Consider the following 21,915-nt stretch of genomic DNA (forward strand, 5'->3'; position numbering starts at 1 on the left):
TCCGTAGACGACTCCGTTTGCAAAAAACAAACTTTTTTTCTTGCTTTCTACTAGACAAAACGGCACCGTCAACGGAGCGCGGGGCAAATTGATGAAATTTTCAGTATTAGCTAGTGCACAGAATCGGACCGATTGTTGATCATATTGTTGATTTGAGTTGATTATTTGCGTATTAATAAGTATACATAATAGTAATCTATAAATCACTAAGGTTCATTTTTCTTGACATTTTCTTTCCTTTTAATTTTTTGTTTTTATATCATCATTAAATCATTAACCATTCAAAATATAAACTTTTTTTTGTGTTTGTTTTTAATTATTAAAATTTGTTTCTTTTAGGATTCGATCGAAATTTGTAACTATTATGTAGTTGTGTGTGTGTGTTTATTTTTTGCTTGATTTTCATTTAGTCAATAGTCAAATAGTTGGAAGAATAATTATTTTGCGCAAAAATGTTTCGAATTACGAGAAAAAAGACAATTTGACGACCGATTCAATTTTTTTTTCTTCTGTTTTTGTTTTTCAGTTCAAAATTGTTGGACAATTTTGGGTGACAATTTAATAATTCTCAAAATTGCACCTGTTTCGCCCGAAATTGGAATTCGGTTCAGTTCGAGAAATTCAGAAATTAAATGAATTGTTTGTACATTCGGAACGTGTTATTTCCAAGAGTTGAACAAAAATCGCATTAAAATTCGTTTTATAATCGAATATTGGACTTCCATAAAATTCGGGAGAGGAAAAAAACACTAATCACAACAGTCATCGGTAAGAAGGGAAAAAGAAAACAAACCATTTTCTTTCATGTCAAACGCATTCGACCTCTTTGCACGCATACAATTTTGTGTTTGTTTAGTATATGTACATGATATTTTAATAAATATTAGATTATTTTGTCGCGCACCGATGAGAATGTGTATGTGTGTTTGTATTGCTTTTTTTCCATCATCATTATCATCTCAGATTCAGTCAATAAATCGTTCTATTTGAATCGTGAATATATATATAGTAATTCCTGCAGTGAGAAACGAATCATAGAAACGAGCGGCCACGAAAAAGAGTGCCACAGAGTCAAGCGTGAACTCCATGCATCTTGGTTCAGTTCAGTGTTGTTGCATAATTGGCATGCGCTATCGACGATAGTCTATCGTCAATGTGATTTCATTCTATATTCCCGAAAATCTTTCTTTCTTTTTCTCTTTTCGTTAAATAGGGTAGTAGAAACGCTACACCAAACATATTCAATTGAAGTGGAATAATGACAAAATAATAGCATTGAAAATGAAAAGAAAAGAAAATCATAGAGAAATGACGACGAAAAAAATATAAAAAAATAATAATAATAATAATAAGTATTCTATAGATTTGTGTTGATTTGTCGGGCAAATCGATTTGTGTGTCGATTGCCCTGTATATACAAGGTAAAAATATCACTGGATTAAAGAAAGAGAAAAAAATATAATAGTAATTAATCTGAAGAAGGATTTGTTTTTCTTTTTAGTGTTCTAGCGTTTAGCCGTTAAATGTGTTAGCATGATTGAAAACTAAACTACCAAAAAAAACAAGGAAGAAAGAAATTGGCGGCGCATTGTTTTATCTCGCCACGCTTTCTCACTCCCTATCTCTCTATCTCACCACAGTTATTTTTTTCTTCCTCTCAAATACTTTGTTTCCTATTCTCTTCAGTTTTTCTTGTTTGTTTTCGGTTTCATATAATGCACTCATTAAGCACGTAAATGTTGCATTTTGGAACATTTCAGACATGGCGACTGCGGATAAAAAGGCTACTTATTCTCGCTTTGCTTTCTTTTCTTTTTTTTCTTTTTCATCTCAACGCAATTGTTTTTTTTGTGGACACTATTTCTTTCCATTTTACCGATTTTCACACACATGACTTACTCTTTTGACAACAACAAATACATATACAGACGAACGGTTTTGTGTTTCCTCTTTTTCTTCCTCATTGTTATTTCTTGTGTGGGCTTGTACCGTGTGCAATGCAGCACACACAAAATATTCTCTAACTCTTGTTTGGCGTGCGTTCGCACGCGCTTACCCAGAAGAGTCCATACACAAATTTGAAAATTATAAAAATTTGTTTAACCTAATTCATAACTTAGGAGAAAATACTTCGTTTTGTGGCAACGATGGATCGCTGCTGTTGCTACTGCTATTGCTGCTACTGCTGCTGCTGCTGCTGCTGCAACTGCTGTCCAACGTTTCGCACATTGTACTTGTGTTGTGTTCGACGTGCAAATGATCAATCACTAAATCTGTCGTCGTCGTTGTCGTCGCTGTCACCGTCGTCGTCAATTGTTGCTTTGTTCTCAGTCGCTTTGGGCTCAATTCATCGATTTCACTCTCCTCCAGATGAATATTCTCCAATGAGGTGTTTGCATTTCGTTTCAGCAAATACTTGTTAAATTCGTGTTCATTTGTATTTTCCAGCAAATTATCCACGGCTATTGTTGTTTCCACATCGCTCATGATTTCATTTCGTTCGATTGCCGACAATTCCATATCTTCGATATCATCGTCGACATCATCATCATCAGCAATTGAACTGTCTGATGATGTGGTCGATTCCAGATCATCGGAGTCTTTGTTCCACCAAATTTCGGCACCCGGGAATATGTAACAGTTCTTTTCGTTGTAGAAAAAGGAATTGTCGGGCAAAAAATTGGCCATCGACGGCGGATACGATTCGGATGTGGACGATCGATGATGCGATGCATTACTTTCGTCAACCGATTCGATGGAGTCTTGTGACGTCGACGACAATTGTTGCCAATTTGAACTACTATTACTACTGTCCGTTTGAGACTCATCTGAAGCGGGTGTTGGTGTTGCATTGTCATTTGATAACGACGACGACGTCGCCGCCGACGATGCACTGACAGCAGGCTCGTGTGGCTTCTTAATCACAGCATTGGCTAGTAATGGAGGTATATTGTGAACATTCATAGGACTAAGGATGAGCTCGTTCGTCTGTTTCAATGCTGCCTGTGGGCAAATCTCATTCCAGTCTTCCCCGAGCCTATATTATGACACAAAAAAAACAATTATTGTACAATGTACATTCAATGCAATTTCCTAGATTCAATAATATATTTTCGAATAGAAATTTCAACTTTTGAGCAAATCTTCTTCCAATTTCCCTGTAACAAATCTTCTTAATCTTCGGAAGTAATTGAAAATGCAAAAATAAATTATTCAAATAAAAAACACAGCCACTTACGTGTGCATTAAATGATTGATGATGACATCGGAATCGCCGAGCAGTTCGACATCGAACACAAAGTGATCGAGTTGTTCGCGATTGATCAGAATTTGTGGGATCGTTTGATTGATTGAGCTTGGTATGAGCGCGACCGGTCGCACTTTCAGCGATGATCCGATTACGATCAATAGATCACAATTAGTCTTATCGAGTTCGATGGTCGAGTGGAATTTGTCGGGCAGACTTTCGCCAAAGAATACAATGTCTGGTTTCATAACGCCGGCCGCCACCAATTGATTGTAGTTGAAGGGTTGTTCGGGTCGTGGGTTCATCAGTCCATCATCGTCGTCTTTCGGTGTGTCACACAGTTTACACATCGGAATCCGTTGATGCAGTATATCATCTTGTATATCGATTGCGTCCACTTTGTATTTGCATCGTGTGCAACTGGCCGTCGCAAATGATCCATGGCATTCGATTACATTTTCAATGCCGGCCACTCGTTCCAATGTGTCAATGTTCTGTGTGTAATTCCGTAGCAGTTTACCTTGGCGTTCGAGCAATTTGATGAAGCGATGTGATAGTGACGGTTGAAATTGTCCTGGGTAAATTTCTTTTGCAAATTGATAGAATGGACGCGGATCGCGAGCAAAGTAGCCAATATCAAACATGGATTGTGGATCACGCATGTCTGGATATTCGATGCGTAGACGCTCATAAATGCCATCGCGTGATCGAAAATCGGGGATGCCACACGATACACTCACTCCAGCCCCCGTTAATACTATTATATTTTTTGATTTTTTTATTGTGTCGCACACTTGTTCGATAGTTTGCACCTGTTGCAAACGCTGCCGTCGCGGCGGATCGGACAGAATGGCGGCAATAACGCGCCATAGATCATTGTCGGTGATATTTTCGGGTATTGTTTGCTTTGGGCTGTTCACAAATATCCGTGATAGGCAGTCGCGTGGATTCACACCCGATGCAATTTGCATATGCACCTATTGGTTTCATTGGAGAGAAGACCAGAGAAATGATCAGATAAATTATTAGTAAGTTGCAAAACACTTGCAGGTTGCCTTATTGCTTCCTCGGTCGAAAGAAATAGCGCCAATTTTTTTTAAAAAAATGTATTGAAAAACTGAAGACTGTTCTTCATTCGGAAAATTCAAAACTTAATTTGACCATTTTTCATTACGTTTCACGAAATTTGGCACATTTTCCATAGTTTTTTTTTTTGACGAAACTGTTTTTTGTACTGAATGGTAATCTTGAAATGGAATGGTAATCTTACCCAGTCAATAGAACGTTGCATTTCAGGCATAATGTCTGAGTTGAGCTTGAAAACATCGGATAAATCCGATATATCGGACATATTACTGTCATCATTGTAGTCATCAGCGTCATTCTCTCCGCTGCTGTATTTACTCTTGCTAGCCACGACCGTTGTCGCCGTCAACGTCGTCGTCGTCGACGCTGTCGTTGTGTCTCTTGCACAGGCATTAGTTATGTGATCATAATCTAAGCTATTTAAGTCTAATTGGGCTTCATTGATTTGATCGCTACCGCACACATCATACGATGGCGCACCATCATCGGTGCCATCATTCTGTGGTGTTTGTGCCTGTGATTCGGTTGCTGTTGTGATCAGTGAATTATCGTCAAACAGTTGCTCCGATTCGGGCGACGAATCTGAGTGATCAATTTGAGCGGGCGTTGTGCGCAAACTACTTTTACTACTCGCCGAACTTATCAATGTAAAACTATTCGAATATAAATCATTAAAACCCGAATCGCATGTGTCAAGCGATGATGATGGTGGTGTTGAAAAGCCCGCACTCAATTCACTTGATGCACTGTTTGTCAACTCAATATCGGACATTTTTGATATCTTTTTACTTAAGCTGATTTCAGGTGATGTCATTTCACTAAAACCTGTCGAATTTCGGTGTAGAGAAAAAATTTGGGAACAGTTAGAGAAATGTTTTTAAATCGGAATTAACTAAATTGAAAACACCATTTGAAAAAAAAAAACGGCAAAGAATCATGGAAAAATTGTCCTGGTCATGACCAATCCATTCGAATTCCAAATAAAATAAGGGGAAGAAATTGCTATACACAAACATTTTGTTTTGGTTCTTACACACTAGGCAGGGACAACAAATCGACAATGAACAAACTCAAAGCGAAAACATTGAACTGCGAATGTGTAAACTTGGAGTCATTGCCAAGCATTGTAGCCGGGAAAAAGTTCAAACTCATAAAGAAATGCCCCAATTGGGCAACAAAGGCTCGGTGGAAAATTAATGACTTGCTGCTCGATGGCTGTGCAGCCCAGGCCACCATCCATACCGAGATTTAGAGAGTGCGTACAAAAGTGTTTTTTTTTTCCTTCGCTCGACCCTCGACTGTTTTCTGTTGTTGTTTATGTGTTTGTTGTCAATCAGAATCCATCAAATACACAACATTCACGCCAGTGCTGCACGGCATTTTGTACGTTTAAAGACCATTGAATTGAGCGAAAAGACGAGCTGTGTGTGTATGTGATTCGTGTAACATTTCATGTGTGAAATTCACGCGCTAGCCCGTCTCAAACTCTCAAATACAATGTCAGATCACGTACTCTGTATGTTACCATTTCGCACATTAGCTGTCACACACGACATTAATTCAACAAACACACACATACACACACATACACCATCCAAATCTAAATCACTCTCATCTCACAGTGGAACTGAACATGCAGCGCCCTCGTACGAACGAACTGAACGAACGAACACGACACGACAGCACATACACAATCACACAGCACCAAAGTGCCAAGGAAAAAAACCAACATGGCCGACCGAGCAACGAAACAAACGACGAGAACGGGAGATAATTTATTAAAAAATGGCTACCACGAAAAATTTCTACTGAAACCAATATAGAAAAATAAAAATGGAATTTTTTTTCGATTTTACTTACGCTGAAAATCCATTCGAAATCATGCAAATTTTGACGCAAATTCCGTACAAATGCGTTTGAAATAAATTTTATTGAAAATTTTGAAAATTTTTTTAATAAAATTTTCGGACGAAATATTTTGATGAAGGAAAAAAAAAAAATTCGTGTCTGATGTGTGTGGCTTTTTCCCAATGCCTTACGCGAACGTAAAAAAAAAACTTTTTTCGGTCGGTTCGGGTTGGATCGAAATGAACAATGCACACAACACTACCGTAGCAACATTACGTACTAGTCACTGTTCACTTGGACTTGAATGCCAATTTGGTTTTGTTGAATATATCAATGGTTGTGAACACACAGAGCAGCGCGCACTGTTCAAAAGCCTCATACCTTTTTCTGTTTGGCTGAATGTAAACTATACTATACAGCATGTATGGAGAAGCACATTCAGTTTACTGTTGTTTCTACATTGTTTATATGCTGCTGACTACGTCGTCACATCAGTCCATCTCTTTCGTTCGGCTATGTGTGTCTCGTTCTGGTACATGCCAGCAAATGCAGTTCGAGCAGACGCACACATGCATACGGTCGAGAGTGGTGTGCATGTGTATGGGTGACTCTTCCTCGGGATTTTACCATAAAATATCGAGTTAGAGCCACCAATACTATGGCACTTGTGTCTTGTGAACGCATTTGTATTGGTGTTGTATACAAAAATGGTCTACACACAGAAAAATCTCTAGACATATTTATCCGACATTTTGTGGTCCATGGATAAATATTACGCATATTTTTATTCGTAGCCTTTCAATAGAAGATATTATGGGATACATTTTTTTTTCTCTCATTTCAATGGCGCGAATAATTTTTTTCGTGTGTTTTGACACCATTATCTGAACAAATTAGACAAATTTCCATGTAAACAAATGCGTCATTCGAAAAACAAAACACCGACCACTTTTTGTGAGTTTTTACCGCCATGGAATTTTCCTGTGTGTAAACGATCGGACAATTTTTCCGAAAAATTCCATGAACAAAAGTACGCAAGCGTCACGAAAGCGCATCTCAGCATATAGTGTGTTATGGAAATGTTTTGGTCGATTTACACGAGCCGTCGTAAATGTGTGCGTGTGTGTACGTTGTTTGTATGGTACAGTCTACACAGTGGAACGGCATCGTATCGTTCTCCGTTCACCGTAGATTACGTAGTATTGTGCAATTTGGTTCCACATTCAGTTGAACCCGGTTTTACTTTACGGCACCAATACCAGCACGGAGAAAATTAAAAGAATCCAAGTGTGTTGCATGTGTGTGTGTGTGTTGTATATTTTCTCTATTCATTCAGCGCACACTGAACGATGCATGAAACGATTGGAAATTTTCGCTTGGCTTTGCCCGTGTCTCGCGTCTACTTCGATCGAAACAGCAACGGCGACGACGAATTACGACGAGAAAAAAAATGAAGAATTCAAGATGAAGAAGATCAAATGTTAAAATAGATAAAAATAAAATGCCTGCAACGTATCTAAATGCGCAAATCTATTTCTCGTTTGATGTCACCCGTCTCTCATCATTTGGTACGAGCGCGCGAGCGTAAGAGACCGTTTCAAGAGATCGGAGAGGAAAAATGTGCACCAGAAAGAGATAGACGAATAAACAGAAGGAAAAAAAACAACGCACACACCACAAATCTAATAAATTTCCATTCTGCATTCGAAATTAGTGTTAGAGGCAACAACAACAAAGTAGAAAACTCACAACACAAAACGATCCCTCTCTAACACTCACCTTACTACTATATGGGTAGGTCTACTTAGCATAAAACTTTCTCTGTTACTTGCCTTAGCATAACCGTACGTTTGTCTTGCTCTTTTGGAAAAAAAACGGTGGCCATTTATCTGCTGATGGTAAAATCACCTGTGAGTCGATCGATTCCAAGAATTTATTTTTTTTTGTTTACGCTCGTTCAAAGAATTTCCGAGCCATTTCGGTGGCCAAAATGTGATTGAATATCGAGAGAGAATAACCCAGGCGAGTGAATGAGCTGAATTTTTCCCTGGTGCTGCTTGAATACACCGATTTAATGGTCGTACAAAATTTTCCATACATCAATTTTTCTTATTTGAATTTCTCTGTTTTTCGTGGCTGGGCGATTCGCATGAGCGCCATCTATGGCCAAAGCTTCGAACATTTGGTACAGCTTTCGTGAACTTTGGCCGTATAAGCTCGGTGTGAGTGTGTAAGCATTAGAGAAATTTTCATAACGGCCAGTGAAAATCTAAAACACATCTAACTCAATTCAATTAGAAGAGCTTCGTGAATCTCAATTCTGACTATGGCACAATGGTTTTGCGATTGTTAGGTTGTTGTTGGCGTCAATGCGACCGATGAGATTTGAATTATTCACACAAATCCGAATAAAACACTTTAATTTGTTGAATTGAATGTGTGTTTTTGCATGTGTTTCACAGGTTTTTCCATTCTCTCATTTGAATTGGTCCCGAAACGGGTTGCCCTTGGCACATATCTTTGAATTGGATTGGTTCTGCACGAGACACATGTCGCGCAATTCTTGATGATAATAATTCAAGAAGCCACTTTTTTCATCCGGATTATTCATAGGAAGAGCGAGTTTTTTTTCACCTTCTTTTAATCAAATCTAATTTGCTTTGTGCCATCGCAATAATGAGAATATAAAAAAAACGTTGGTGAAAAAACCAGGTCCCGTGAAAGAGTGCCATGAAAAGGAAAACGGCTGATTGTGTTGACAAAATAAATGCAATTTGACGTTTTGGGTTTGTTTATTTATTATTTTGTCACCTTCTCTTACTCTCTCGACGCCGCAATGACACCACGTGTACCACCATGCGCCTCATCTAATGAACGGGCAAAAACATATCAGTGGGAGAGGGGAGAGGGAGAGAGGAAGCGGTATGAGTACAACGTATTTCAAATTAAAAAATCGCATTTTGAAATTGAACGGATGAATTTTAATGTCATTTCCGTAGTTTGTTGTCGATGGTTTCCTGATGGAAAGCGACATTAAGGTGAACGGTGTTGCACTGTATAAATGTTGTGCCGTATACACACACAGCGCGCACACATATACACATACACACATCAACCATTTTCACCGTTCTCTTCCGTTCATTTTTCTTTGTGTGTGCTCACTCTCCGGTTGCATTGAAATCGACATCCTTCATTTTCAGTGGCAAGTTCCGTTGTTATGACAGAGCACATTCTTTCACTCGCAATTTTTGTTCACTCCGCTGGCTATGAATGAGTGTGTATGTGCTGTCATTGTGTATGGCCTGGCTTACGGAGCATTGCAAAAAGCGGAACCGAGCGCGAAGAAAAAGTAGGCGAAAACCAACAAACGTAAAAGAAGCATGTAGCAGCAGCAGCAGCAGCAAAGTGTACTCCAGCAGAAGAAAGCACACAGAGAGGGGCATGGACATGGAAACCCGACACCTGCGCAATTGCAATCTAGAGCATACATCAAATTCTCACTGATTGAACAAATAGTATTCCTTTAACTCGCTGACTATCGGTTGTGTATACTTTTTTTTCTTGTTTATTTTCTCTCAAACAAATCGTTCCATACACAACAACAACTGGCAACAACACGAAAGAAAAGAATATTTTCATCGAAACTCTATTTTTTTCGTCGAATTTTCTCTCATACTCGAATATTGTTGTTGTTTTTCTACTAAATACGGTACTTTTATTTCGGTTGGTTTTCTCTTTGGCCAAAAGGACAATTTTTCTTGTGTGTGAACAAAATCTGCCGTTTTTTTTCTATTCCTGAATAATAAAATAAAAAACTAAATAAAGAATGTTATGCCCAGAGTCAAATGAATAGAGAATAAAGTATTTTTTTGACGGTCATATTGTCATGTATGGTTTAGAAGGAAAGACGAGCGAAAAACAATAAAAAAAACACGAAACTAGAGAGAGAGAGAGAGAAAAAAGAAAAAAAGAATAACAAATCGTATTTTACGGTGCAACCGCGTTACTTGCTGGTACAAGCTGTCTCCGCACGCCATACACACACACACAAGGTGAACCCATTGAATTCTGTTTTTTTTCCTGCACGACACATATTTTGCGAGAGCAGTGTCACTCAGCCGAGCCAAAGAGTTTCGGGTTTCAATTCATACGAAATCGACAACTGTTATTAAGCCAAAATATGCAGTCACATTTATCTTAAGACCATCTAGTAGTGTGTGCGTGTTGTTTTGTTTATCTTTTTTTTATCGATAGATTCGAAAATTGCTTTACACGCGAAAAATTCCATAGCAATGAAAACATATACCGAATCAATTAAAATATTCTCCAACAATTCTTTCTTCTTCTTCTTTTTCTTCTTCTTTGACTAAGCTATTTTGTTTTAATAGAAAAAAGAAATAGAAACAATATTTTATTTTCTGAAATGAACCCGTAATTCAAAGCAATCAAAACTAAAATTAAAATTCCCATTTATATGACATTTATTTATTCTAGTAAAACAAAAAGAAAAAAGAATTCGCCAACCAAATAGAAAGATTTAGAAATTTATCAAAATAAAAGTGTTTACAATTAGTTGTTGATAGAAAAAAGAAGTTTGTTGTTTGTTATTCAGGTGAAAAGAAATATTGGAGAAAACCAATTTTTTTAGTAGATTTGCATGTGCCGAGCTCGTTTGAAGTATATATCTATTTGCTTTGTATTGGGTGCTTTTGAGCCGACAGCGCAGAAATAATATTGTAAATTAAGCTATAAGCAAATGTTCGTTTTCATTTTCGTCAATTTCTTTATCGAAACAACTAGTTGCAATATAACAATTATAAAGCAAATATAAACACACAAAAGAAACAATTATTCTCTCGTTAAATTTGTTTAAAAAAAAGTTTTATAATATAAAACAGAGAAACAATACAAATATATTTTTGCTACAAGCGCGAATTACCCAAACAATAATAGTAATTATTAAGTAAACTAATAACAAAACAGAGTAGTAAAAGGGTAGTAAAAAGAGAAAAGGTGCGGGTAGGAGGCGAGAAAGATGTATTTCAAGTCGATGGTCATGCAATAAGTGTGTGAGAAAGAGAGAGAGAGAGAGAAAGTCAGCGTTTTGAGGGAGTTTTGAATCAGCTGTGAATTGTTTGTAGTTTTTTTTTTCGTTCAAAATTTTGTATCGTTTAAATCGTTTAATGATCGTCGGATGATAAACAAAAGTATCCGTACATTGGCTCAATCTCCTGTGATAAAATAAACAGTAGTGATTGCATCCATTTTCAATCAATCCCATTTGGTTTTTTGGCGCCTGCTGCACGACTATTTCCAACCCATACACACTGCACACTTGATGGTAAGTGTTAATGATGCAGAAAATGCAACACACAGATTGGTTTTCTCTTTTGTTGCTCCGCGCAAAATGGTATCGTTTATCGCGTGTGACCTTATCAAATTCATTCAGCATGACACACCGCCAATTCGCGTCTGAATTATTCATGGCAACCCCAGCCAGCCAGTTGAAGTTCAGTGTTTGTCTTTAATTTTGATTGATGTCTCAAATGCCAATTATGTGGTTTTGTCACGCGTTACACGTTGCTTTGACATAACACTCATAATATGAATTGCAAATCGAACGGGTGTCGGTGTTCTTGCACTCATCATATGCGGTGACGCGACGCGCGAATGGTGCATGCCTCGAATACACGGCTTGCGTAATTCCAATGGATCAAAAACATGGAGAACTTCCAATTTACTTTATTTGCTTGTTGAACGAACGGACCATGACGCTTTTTTTGAATACCATAACGACATCAACCCTACACCATTTAGCCCACTATCCTCCTTCTTTTTCTCAACTGCTGCTGCTGCTGCTTCTACCCGGATTCTTCATCACTCTCCAACCAAATGTACTCCAACTATTACTGCTGATTATTTTATAAATTATGCAAACGATGCCGAACACGGAAAGCTCACGCTTGCCAAGTTTTATTTTTGTGTGGTTGATGTAATTTTACGGCGCCGTGTGTTTTTTTCCGCTCGCTCGTTCGCTCGTTTGTTTGTTTATGCTTTTAATTGTTTTCTTTTCGTCCAGTTGTCGTGGGTCGGCCAAATGAAATGTGTCGCCATGCGAAAGTCAAAGCATTTGCACAAAAAACGCGATCGAATTTGTAGCAGCAGCAGCAACAACATATTTTTTTTGTGCTGTGATATTGCAAATTAGCTGTAGCGATAATCCACTCGTTTTGGTGCAACAGTGTAGGCTGAAACGCGGGCTCAGTGTCACAAAATACATTTTGACGCCGGTTTCATAGAGCAATCATAAATTACTTTTGCCCATTTTTCAATGTCAATATTCGTCGCTGGTGGTGGTTTTGAGGGCTGGAAAAAAAATGATATTTCACAATTGGAATCAATCATGGTGACTTTGACACGAGGACAATCAACGAATATTAAACGATATAGGCTGCTAATTAGTACTTTGGTAATGGCGACTCATTTGTGATTTCCTCTAGTAGTCGCGTCATTTTTCATTGGTGAAACGGAGAACGCGCTTGTGCAAGGTGTGCATTTTCTCGTTGTTTTTTTTTCTTTGGTGTTATTACGTGCAAATTGTCGGTAGTTATTTCGTTCTCGATTCGGCCAATGAAGTGAGTTGGATGGAATTTAAATCGAATAAAACGTCATTCATCCATTTAATCAAGATTTATTAGTTGACATTCAATTTTAAAGTTAAATTGAAGTTTTAAACTCGACTGTGGTAATATTTGAATTAATTTCGATTTAACTTAACCCATATTGGACCATAACGTTTTTTTCAGTGTATTTAGGTGTAAAATGGATTTCGGTGCAGAAATGCATTATTTGCACACTAAAATGGGTTAAATGCATTAAAATGGCTGGAAATCTATTTGAAAACTTTTACTTTTTTAAAACTTGTTAGAAGCTTTTTTTCGTTTTTCCAATTTTTCCATTTATTCAGAAGACAAAAAAAGCAGAAGAAACGTTTGTCGAGTATATCGTTGAGAAAAAATCGTTCGAAATGCATTTTTTTTCCTCTGGAATTGATTAATTTATTTGTTGTTCTCCATTGAATTCACAATTGTAATCGAGAGCGCCGTTCTGTTTCCCATTGGCCATAAGTGTTCAAGTAATCGACGGTTGAAAACGGTTGAATGCGATAAATTCAACCACATAATCGATTTCGATTATGCGATTATTATTGATAACAAGTGTTTTTTTTTTCTCTTTCTCCCATAAACAAAATTCAGTAAACAACGGGTACAATCGAGGTGTGTGTGTGTGCCTGCCGCTACTGATAGAACATGATGGCTACGGGCTTAAAACTGGATTACGTCGATGGAGTATTCAGTAAAAAAGTCATAATATCAAAGGAGATATGCTTTGGCTGATATGGCCCATACATGGGATACCATTTAATGTATAGAAAGAGAGATGAATTTCGTTCGGCCCGCAACTGAACCAGAGACCAAAAACAACCAAACCAATCAAGACGTAGATTTGTAGCTGTTGCATCGTTGTTCCAAACCAGAAATGCAATTGAATATTTACTAAGGATAAACCAATTGAAACAACACAAATACATATTTTGAGACAATAGAGTTTTCAACGGTGGATCATTTATATACATCACAAACACATACTCAACAAAACACCAAAAAGGGAATAAAATTGAAGAAGAAGCTAGAAAGAGCAGAACACGAACGAGAAGCGAGATCATTGTCAATTTTGTAGAAGCAAGTCAACCCAGTTAATGAGTGATTAATTGCTGTCGAGGAGCTATCCATTTTTGTTAAGGAAAACGCAAACGCAATTACACAATTACATATCAATTATCACATTCATATAACCAAATAATATCAACAATCAACAATTATTTTATTCATTTTCACTCCAAAACAACAAAAAAAACTAATTTACACGCGTTATTACACCACGATAAAAAAAAGAAACATACGTTCAAGCCACACTATTTCGTTCAATTCAAAAACGGACGAAGAAAACAAGAGTTATATGAAATACTTGCAACGGCAAGCGAACGATGCATACACTTGCGATTTGCTTCAATTTGTTTCGATTGTTTTGGTCAATTGACGTCATGAGGATATTCATGCATTAAGGACTTGCATTAAATACGCCATGGGAAATGGAATGAATAAGGTGAGTTGAAGCAAAGTTTTATTTGTCTTCATTTTCGGCCACTATTAAATGTGACGGTTCCTTTTCTTCCACTTCAATTGTCTGGTATTTTGTTTTTGATATTTTGCTAATGGTTTTCTGTATCTTTTTCTTCGTTGGAAAATTCCGAAACACTATTTCAGGTTCTACCCGGCTTATACGTCGGCAACTATCGGGACTCAAAAGATCAACAGCAATTAGAAAAATTCAATATTACGCACATCATAGCCATCCATGACAGCCCTCGACGACTTATACGAGTCAGTGTTTTTCATTTTCGTTCAAAAATCATTATAAATTATTGAACCATTTTATAGTATTGATTTAAAATTTGAATCGCACACTTTCGGGCGGCTTTCTTTTCCAATTGTTTCCACACAAAAAAATAGGATAAACATTATTTATGCATTATGGCGTCGGACACACCGGACCAAAATTTATCGCAGTATTTTTCCGTCTGCAACGATTTTATACATGCAGCTCGTTTGCGTGATGGTAACGTTTTGATACATTGCTTGGCCGGTATGTCGCGGTCGGTGACGGTAGCGGTGGCATACATTATGTCGGTCACACAATTATCGTGGAAGGAAGCATTGAAAGTGGTTCGTACCGGACGATCGGTCGCCAATCCAAATCAAGGTTTTCAATTTCAACTACAGGATTTTGAGGAGAATAAATTGCCCGAAGTAAGTGTAGGACAAATGGATTTAAGTAGGTACATTTCAAATCGAAGAGAAAAAAGTAATTCAGAAGAATGCAACTGCTTTTTGATCAAACAACACTGACAAAGCTCACAGTATATGGCTTTTATGGATGGATATGTATTCAATCTATTTCGATAGAAGTCTAAAACCTTACAATGTGAGATTTGTCGATGCCACTTGAGAAAAACAAGATCGTTGTTTTTCGCTTCTTTGAAAATCTGATATATTCATCTCTTCATTTCTTTAGGAGCGAAGGCGTTTAAGAGAGCGTTTTCCGACACTGACAATGGAGTCATTGGATAAGGATGAGTGTGCGGTGGCATTAACCAGCTACCAACAGCTATTGTTAAATAATGATATTTGTGAGGGGAATTGTGTGCGAGGCCAGAGCTGTCCAACAGGTGCCATGAGAAAAATACATTTTATTTTGATTCATCACAAATACACACACACCAACACATATTTACCCTTAGTCACATCCATTCAGAACAAGAAAGTCACTCATTTCAAATCAATTATTCGTCTCAAATCAATTTGATTACAGTAAAGCCTGTGAATAACGGAATCGGATGGGACCAGAAAATTTTTCTCGATGCAAAGTGTTTTTCCGCTATTAACCAGAGAGTGTTATGGGCCGATGTCAGCAGCACTAACTAACGTCAGCTACTGACGAGTATGCATTGTGTTATTTTAACGCATTTGCAGTGCACAATTCGTATTCCTTTCTGGGTGCCAAGTCAAATTTGAAATGAAACTTGACTTGGCACCCAGACAGGAATACGAATTTTGTACTGCAAATGCGTTAAAATAACGCAACGCATACTCGTCAGCAACTGATATCAGCAGCTGACGTTAGTTAGTGCTGCTGACATCAGCCCAAAACACGCTCTGCTATTAACAGCTTCCGTTATTCAAATGCCTTACTGTAACACATTAGATTCCTGTCATCATGAAAAAAGAGCGACAACAATTCAATCGCATTGCTTATTTAGATTTGCTTGTGATTAATCGCCTGATTTGATATCATTATTTTCATTACGTTTTAGTGTATTGAGGCAAAAGACTGCATATTGTGTGCCATACATGCCCAGTTTATTTTAAATATTCCTTTAGCCACAATAACAAGTCACTCAACATGAGCGGTGCCAGCGGTTCCTTTTGTATTGCGCCACTTGATTTGAGTGATGCATATATATATTTTTCTTCTTCAGTTTTGTTCATTTTTCAAATCGCAATTCACCAATAAAACAAATCTCACTAGAAACATCACACATTGTGTTTTAATTGGTTAAAGTTTTGTAGCATATAATTCAAGTCGGTAGCATCTCCATTGAAAAATGAGAGAAATATCGTTGAAGAATTGATCTTATTTGAACCCTTTCCCCCATTTTAGTCGCAGTTGTGCTTGTTTCAGTTGCTTTTGAACACTTTGAACGACAAGTCATAGTTATATTAGCTGCTTGCTATTGACGAACGCTAAAAATACAAACTGAGCGCTTATTAGACAAGTTTTGAGATGCCCACGAGTGAGAGATGCATGTCGTGTAGTTTTATTCATATCGAGCTGCCGTTATTTTTTTTATTGCACTTGATCATCATTATGCTTATAGTGTGCATGTAGCTTGAAGCAAGTGTACATAGAAATGGAAACACAACCCTGAGTCACTCACGTATTTAAATACTATGAAAAAGCACTCGAAGTGCTTTTTGATTTGAGCATTTTTTTTTTTCATTTGAACAATAAAATTGATTCGCGGCCGATCACTAACGATTCCAAATGGTTTGCAACAAAAAAAGGGGTTTGTAATGCGGATACAAGGCAAGGTATTTTCCGAAAGAAATCGAACGCATCACGATCACGGCTGTCAATGAATCAAAATCGACAAACATCATCGTGTCCATCATCGCCACGGCAAGGATTACGATTAAATAACAGCACATCATCGTTGACTCAACTCGATTCAAATGCAATGAACATAGCCACCGTATCATTGCATCGAAGTGCAAGCACGATGAGCTCACTTCGACCACGAAGCAGCCCGTCGGGCCTTTTTTCATATACAGGTAATATTGCAATTTTGTCCCAAACTCAAATCTATTTGATTCGAATGAGAAATTTAATCGAATTTCATTCACATTTTTCTAAAATCACTTAAAACGATTATTTTAATTTAATTTTTTTTTCATCAGGTTCTGCTCCGCCGTCCGTCCATGGATCGCGCGTTGATTTATCAAATTTGGATAAGGGTTCAGCCATTTATTTGGGCTGTTCGCCACCAAGGCAAAACAGTTTTTCCGGCATTCCAAGTACAATAGCTGCACAGCTACCGGCACCGAATACCACACCAAATACCGGAGCCATTAGCAAATTATCGAGCAGCCGAGGATCAAGTCTATCAATAAGATCAAGCAAATCACCGAAAAATACGCCACCGGCTAGTCCAAAGAAGCAGCAAAATCAAACGAAAACACGATCGACACCAACCAATACAATGACTGCCGCACCAACGACACCGTCAACAAACCGGTAAGCGCAAAGGGTATTCAAATTGGCCATTTTAAATGGTTTTTCTATAAAAATTTACAAAATCGTTGTAGAATTTAAAATAATCAATGATTAGTAATCATTCAACATTTTCTCTTTGCTTTGCCCCTTTCTATCTCTTCGTCTCTATATCTACCTAACTTCCTCTCTCCCACCTCCTCTGGTTTAGAAAATTGAGTTCAGCGACAACATCAAAACCAACGACAGTCGACAAATCGAAACCACCAATGCCGAGCTCATCTGCAAAATTGGACAAGAAAAAATCATAGGGAAGAATCAAGTCTTTTCACACCAAATAACACCCACAAATACACCACACCACATAACAACACACAGAGACATATTTTTAGTGAACTGTTTTTGATTGAAACATACATTTATTGAGCATAGCAGTATCACTGCGTTTTAGATGTAAAACCGAATAACAACAACTAACAAAAAGAAATCGCCTTTAAACACCTTATTTGATTGTTGAAATGATGCCACTGTTGTGTCAATGGTCGAGCTGTGATGCAAACATAAGCGAAAAAAAATATGACAACAACCTTTAATTAAAATGACAATGTTTCAATTTAGAGTGATAGAATACAAAGTTAGTATGGTTAAGGAAAGATTTTAAGAATTGTTTAAGATGATGATGTTGAACGGTCAATTGATTGAGTACAAAAGAAGCGACAAATCTGTTGAAACCAGTGAAAAAATCCCACGAATGTTGAATATATATTATATGAATCCAAAAACCATCGATAGAAACTAGGAAACCTACATATGCAAGTAAGCGCATCTCAGGCAGGTCATACACATGAAAGTACGTTCCACACATAGAATGGAATGCCACCGCTCAACTTAACAAGTCCACACTAATAATTGTTGCCAAAAAAAGAAAGAAAAAAAAATGACAAGAGTTATAGACGCTCATTGTATTAATGATTATTTACTTTTACACCACCCAGTGCGCATCTCAATCGAACTGATGCTTTCACTTACTATCAAACAATACTATCGCAATGATCACCACCAAATGCTTCAATTTATATATATATGTGTATGTATATCATGAACTCAGCTTTAATTCGATATTTTCAGTGTATAAGAAACAAAGGGATCCAGTTAGCACAACACACACACACATATATATAAACATGATCAGAGTATTTATTTTGGAATACTCAATTTAGTAGGCGAGTAGAAATGAATAAATAAGCTTTAGAGAATTGTGCATTTGGAAGAAAAAAAAAATGAAAGAAACGACGAAAAAGAAACAACAATTTATTGAGAAACTATAACATGAAAATGGAAAACAAATATCGTAGATCAAATATATCTATTAGTGAGACGTAAAAGAACGCAAGTTTGTTCAACTTCGCAGCAATAATGAGAAGTATGTTTCATTGCAACTAATAATGGTTAAAAGAATGTATGTTCGTTTTTAGCGGGCCCTCGCGGTTTTTCACGGTTTCCGCGGAACTGATAAGAGATAACAACTTGATGTCTTTGGCAAAGTTGTAGCACTCGAGGTCTTCTATAACATTGCTGAAGTCACTTATCTCTTATCAGTTCCGCGAAAAACGCAAAAAATGATAAGAAAAAAAAGTTCTATATAAAATTTTCTTTTTTATGTGCGCGATTTGCGCGCAACTGATAAGAGATAAGAGATAGATGTCTTCAGCAATGTTATAGGAGACCTCAAGTACTACAACTTTGCCGAAGACACCAAGTTGTTATCTCATATCAGTTCCGCGGAAACCGTGAAAAACCGCGGAGGCTAGACGGGATGCCAACATACTTCCTTTTAACGCAGATAGAATCAACAGAAAACATACTTTCCTTTTCAAAAATATAAATCGACAAAAAAACATACATTCTTTTACGTCTCACGAATAGATATGTCATATGCAGTGTTCTAGTTCATTTATTTTTTTTACGCATTTCCGGAACTATGGACAAGACTGAACTATTTAAACGGTTTTATTGTAAGAGTTAATTTAGTTCGACCATTTTCGGCGCAACAATGGCTTCATTTTTGTTTTTGTTTAAATGAAATGAATATAAAAACAAATTGCAATGAATTAAAATGAAATGTAACATCTTAATAAATGCAACACCTAGGAATATTATATATATATATATATATATAATATATATATTTTGAAGATGATAAAAGAATTACCAAGAAATTACAATTAATAGGGAAAAAACCAATCTGTTAATGTACAATGAAACCCAAACAAAGTGCTTTCTTGATGAGTTGAGTAAAAATCAGTTTGCTTAGTTGAATATTGACGGATGTTTTTCTTTTCTCTTTTTGATCACTTCTTTCTTTTTCATTTCTGAACCTTTTGTCAGTTTCTACTTCTACTCTTTCTTTTTCTCCCCATTTTCGATTCACTTCCTCTTTCTACACCTTTCCTTCATTTTTTTCTATTTTTTTCCAAATTTTTCAATCATTTTTTTTTATTATTGTCTTTCTTTTCCTCCCCATTAATATTTCGCTCTGAATGCCGATTTTCTTCTGTTTCTTCCCATTTTTCTTCAACATTTTCTTCATTTTTCAATTTTCAACATTTGCTCCTCATTGCAAATCGATCGCCCAGAAACTTATTCCACCAACTGATCATTTTTCATCCATTTTCGATAAACCGGAAGAGGTCATCTCAATGCATCGATCTGAATCGATCGAATTTTCAAAGCAAATCGAAAATTGTCGACTGAAATTTCAACTGAACAAAAAAAAGGCACAGAAAAAATGTGCTCAAGCACAAATCGATAGAAACAATGGTAAGGTATGGCCACTCCTTGCTCCGATGTGCCCATCTACGTGTCGCCCGTTATATAATACCTACTACCAAACGTACGCGAATCGACGTCGATGGTCTCGAAACGAAAAAAAACACCCGAGAAAAGTATATGATGGTCGTTTTTTTTAGCGAAGTTATGATCAATATATGTGCTAGGTGAATGCTTGGTAATGGACTACAATCGAGTAGTATACTCATTATGCCCAACTAGATGAGGTGGTTTGACATATTTTGGTCAAAGTGGTGCTCGCGCTTACTTTTTTTTATCAAGGTACACACTTTTCGTCTCTCTTTTTTACTTGGCTCCCTTTGTCTTCTTCATGTAGTTGTTGTTTTCGGTATCGTTTCGGTTGTCTCTTTTCTCTTCGTCTTTCGCCTCGATTTTATTCAGAAAATTGGTTTGTACAATGAGGTGTGGTCGCAAAAGCTACGGATTTTGATAGTGCGCCGCATTCAACCGTCAATTGGATGGCTCTTAACCGGCACATAAATATTGTCGCATAATAGCGACCGGGGCTACCGCTCACAATACAAACACACACACTCTCTACTCTCTCTCTCTCTCTCTCTTTCTCTCTCTCTAACTCACTGTGTGACTTTCGCATTCAATGACAACGAGTAATTCCAACTATTTTTCCTAATGCATCGAATAAATTAACGCTTTATGGTACTCAAGTGTGGTAATCAAGAATTAAGCAAATGCATCACAAAATGCCCCCCATGCAAATCTGATAAATTACATTTTTGTCGCCGGTTCGAAGGAAAAAAAATGTACAACATAAACTCAAAATTTACATCGAATTTTAAATGAAATGCAATTGGTACGTGTTATATGGAGGAAGAGTGAGTGAGAATTTTCTTTTCAACGAACAGTTTATTTTATACTCAACTGCTGCTGCTGCGTGTCGTACATAGTTTTTTTCGGTCTAGCTTTTGTTCAGTGCAATGTATATTGTCGCTGGCTGAAGACACACCCAACTATTGCATGTCATCTAAAATGTATTAGTCACTTCAATACAATGAAATGTAACGGGCGAATCGTGTGTGTAATCTTCCTTTTGTGTTTGAGGCGTCCAACTTGCTTCTATTCGCTCTGCCACCAGCAAATGTGTATGGAAAATCTTTTCCGAAAATTAATGTGAAATCGATGATTTTTGTAGCTCATTTACACTGAAATTAACCGCCACATTCCACTAAACGTTTCGACCGATCTTTGAAACTTGATTTTTTTTAACTGGAGAATTTCGTTGAACCAAACAAAATGAGTAACCGATACAAAGACAAAAAAACGATTGCAAAGTATGGAATTTGATAAAATGTTGCAACATTTCTGGAGTTTGCTTCAATTTCGTGATTGAATCAGGTGGTTAGTTTGTTGCCGGAGTAAATCACATTTCTTTGGCATTTTTCTTCGATTTACTTCAAAATATGATAAAAATATGGAGGAATCCCAACTTACTTTGTTGATTGCAAAGAATACCAAAGCGGTATCCATTTCGATTT

At 37.1% G+C, this 21,915-nt stretch overlaps 2 protein-coding genes across 6 annotated transcripts; one reads left to right on the plus strand and one right to left on the minus strand.

Annotated features, from left to right (window-relative positions):
• Nucleotides 1-216: 216 nt before the first annotated feature.
• Nucleotides 217-6,661, minus strand: LOC129574610 (NAD-dependent protein deacetylase sirtuin-1). The gene is made up of 4 exons (XM_055456843.1): nt 6,194-6,661; nt 4,518-5,158; nt 3,239-4,224; nt 217-3,037 (listed from the first exon to the last, which is right to left on the minus strand). Exons 1-4 carry the CDS (start codon nt 6,204-6,206, stop codon nt 2,110-2,112), a joined length of 2,568 nt encoding a protein of 855 aa, XP_055312818.1. The 5' UTR covers nt 6,207-6,661; the 3' UTR covers nt 217-2,109.
• Nucleotides 6,662-7,484: 823 nt separating this feature from the next.
• Nucleotides 7,485-18,733, plus strand: LOC129574611 (mucin-5AC). 5 transcript variants are annotated; one of them, XM_055456845.1, is made up of 9 exons: nt 9,725-10,233; nt 11,390-11,522; nt 13,438-14,347; nt 14,509-14,625; nt 14,755-15,051; nt 15,317-15,470; nt 16,867-17,133; nt 17,260-17,596; nt 17,784-18,733. In XM_055456845.1, exons 3-9 carry the CDS (start codon nt 14,327-14,329, stop codon nt 17,881-17,883), a joined length of 1,293 nt encoding a protein of 430 aa, XP_055312820.1. In that variant the 5' UTR covers nt 9,725-10,233; nt 11,390-11,522; nt 13,438-14,326; the 3' UTR covers nt 17,884-18,733. The 5 variants fall into 5 exon arrangements, with proteins under 5 accessions (XP_055312819.1, XP_055312823.1, XP_055312820.1 ...); XM_055456844.1 differs by having other exon boundaries at nt 7,485-11,522; XM_055456848.1 differs by lacking the exons at nt 9,725-10,233; nt 11,390-11,522 and adding an exon at nt 7,493-7,975.
• The last annotated feature ends 3,182 nt before the right edge of the window (nt 18,734-21,915 follow it).

This window comes from Sitodiplosis mosellana, unplaced genomic scaffold, assembly GCF_009176505.1.
Source record: "Sitodiplosis mosellana isolate CC-2019 unplaced genomic scaffold, AAFC_SMos_1.0 Smas_scaffold_6165, whole genome shotgun sequence".
NCBI classification, from domain to species: domain Eukaryota; kingdom Metazoa; phylum Arthropoda; class Insecta; order Diptera; family Cecidomyiidae; genus Sitodiplosis; species Sitodiplosis mosellana.

What these genes read in the sequence shown, in the direction of transcription:
- LOC129574610 (XM_055456843.1), bottom strand. An exon ending in TGCAACGTTCTATTGACTGG is followed by an intron (nt 4,225 to 4,517) that starts GTAAGATTACCA and finishes TGAAACCAATAG; the next exon opens with GTGCATATGCAAATTGCATC. An exon ending in ATCAATCATTTAATGCACAC is followed by an intron (nt 3,038 to 3,238) that starts GTAAGTGGCTGT and finishes GTCATAATATAG; the next exon opens with GCTCGGGGAAGACTGGAATG.
- LOC129574611 (XM_055456844.1), top strand. Translation starts at nt 14,327, where the DNA reads ATGGGAAATGGAATGAATAAG. An exon ending in AGGCCAGAGCTGTCCAACAG is followed by an intron (nt 15,471 to 16,866) that starts GTGCCATGAGAA and finishes CAACAAAAAAAG; the next exon opens with GGGTTTGTAATGCGGATACA. An exon ending in ACGACACCGTCAACAAACCG is followed by an intron (nt 17,597 to 17,783) that starts GTAAGCGCAAAG and finishes CCTCTGGTTTAG; the next exon opens with AAAATTGAGTTCAGCGACAA.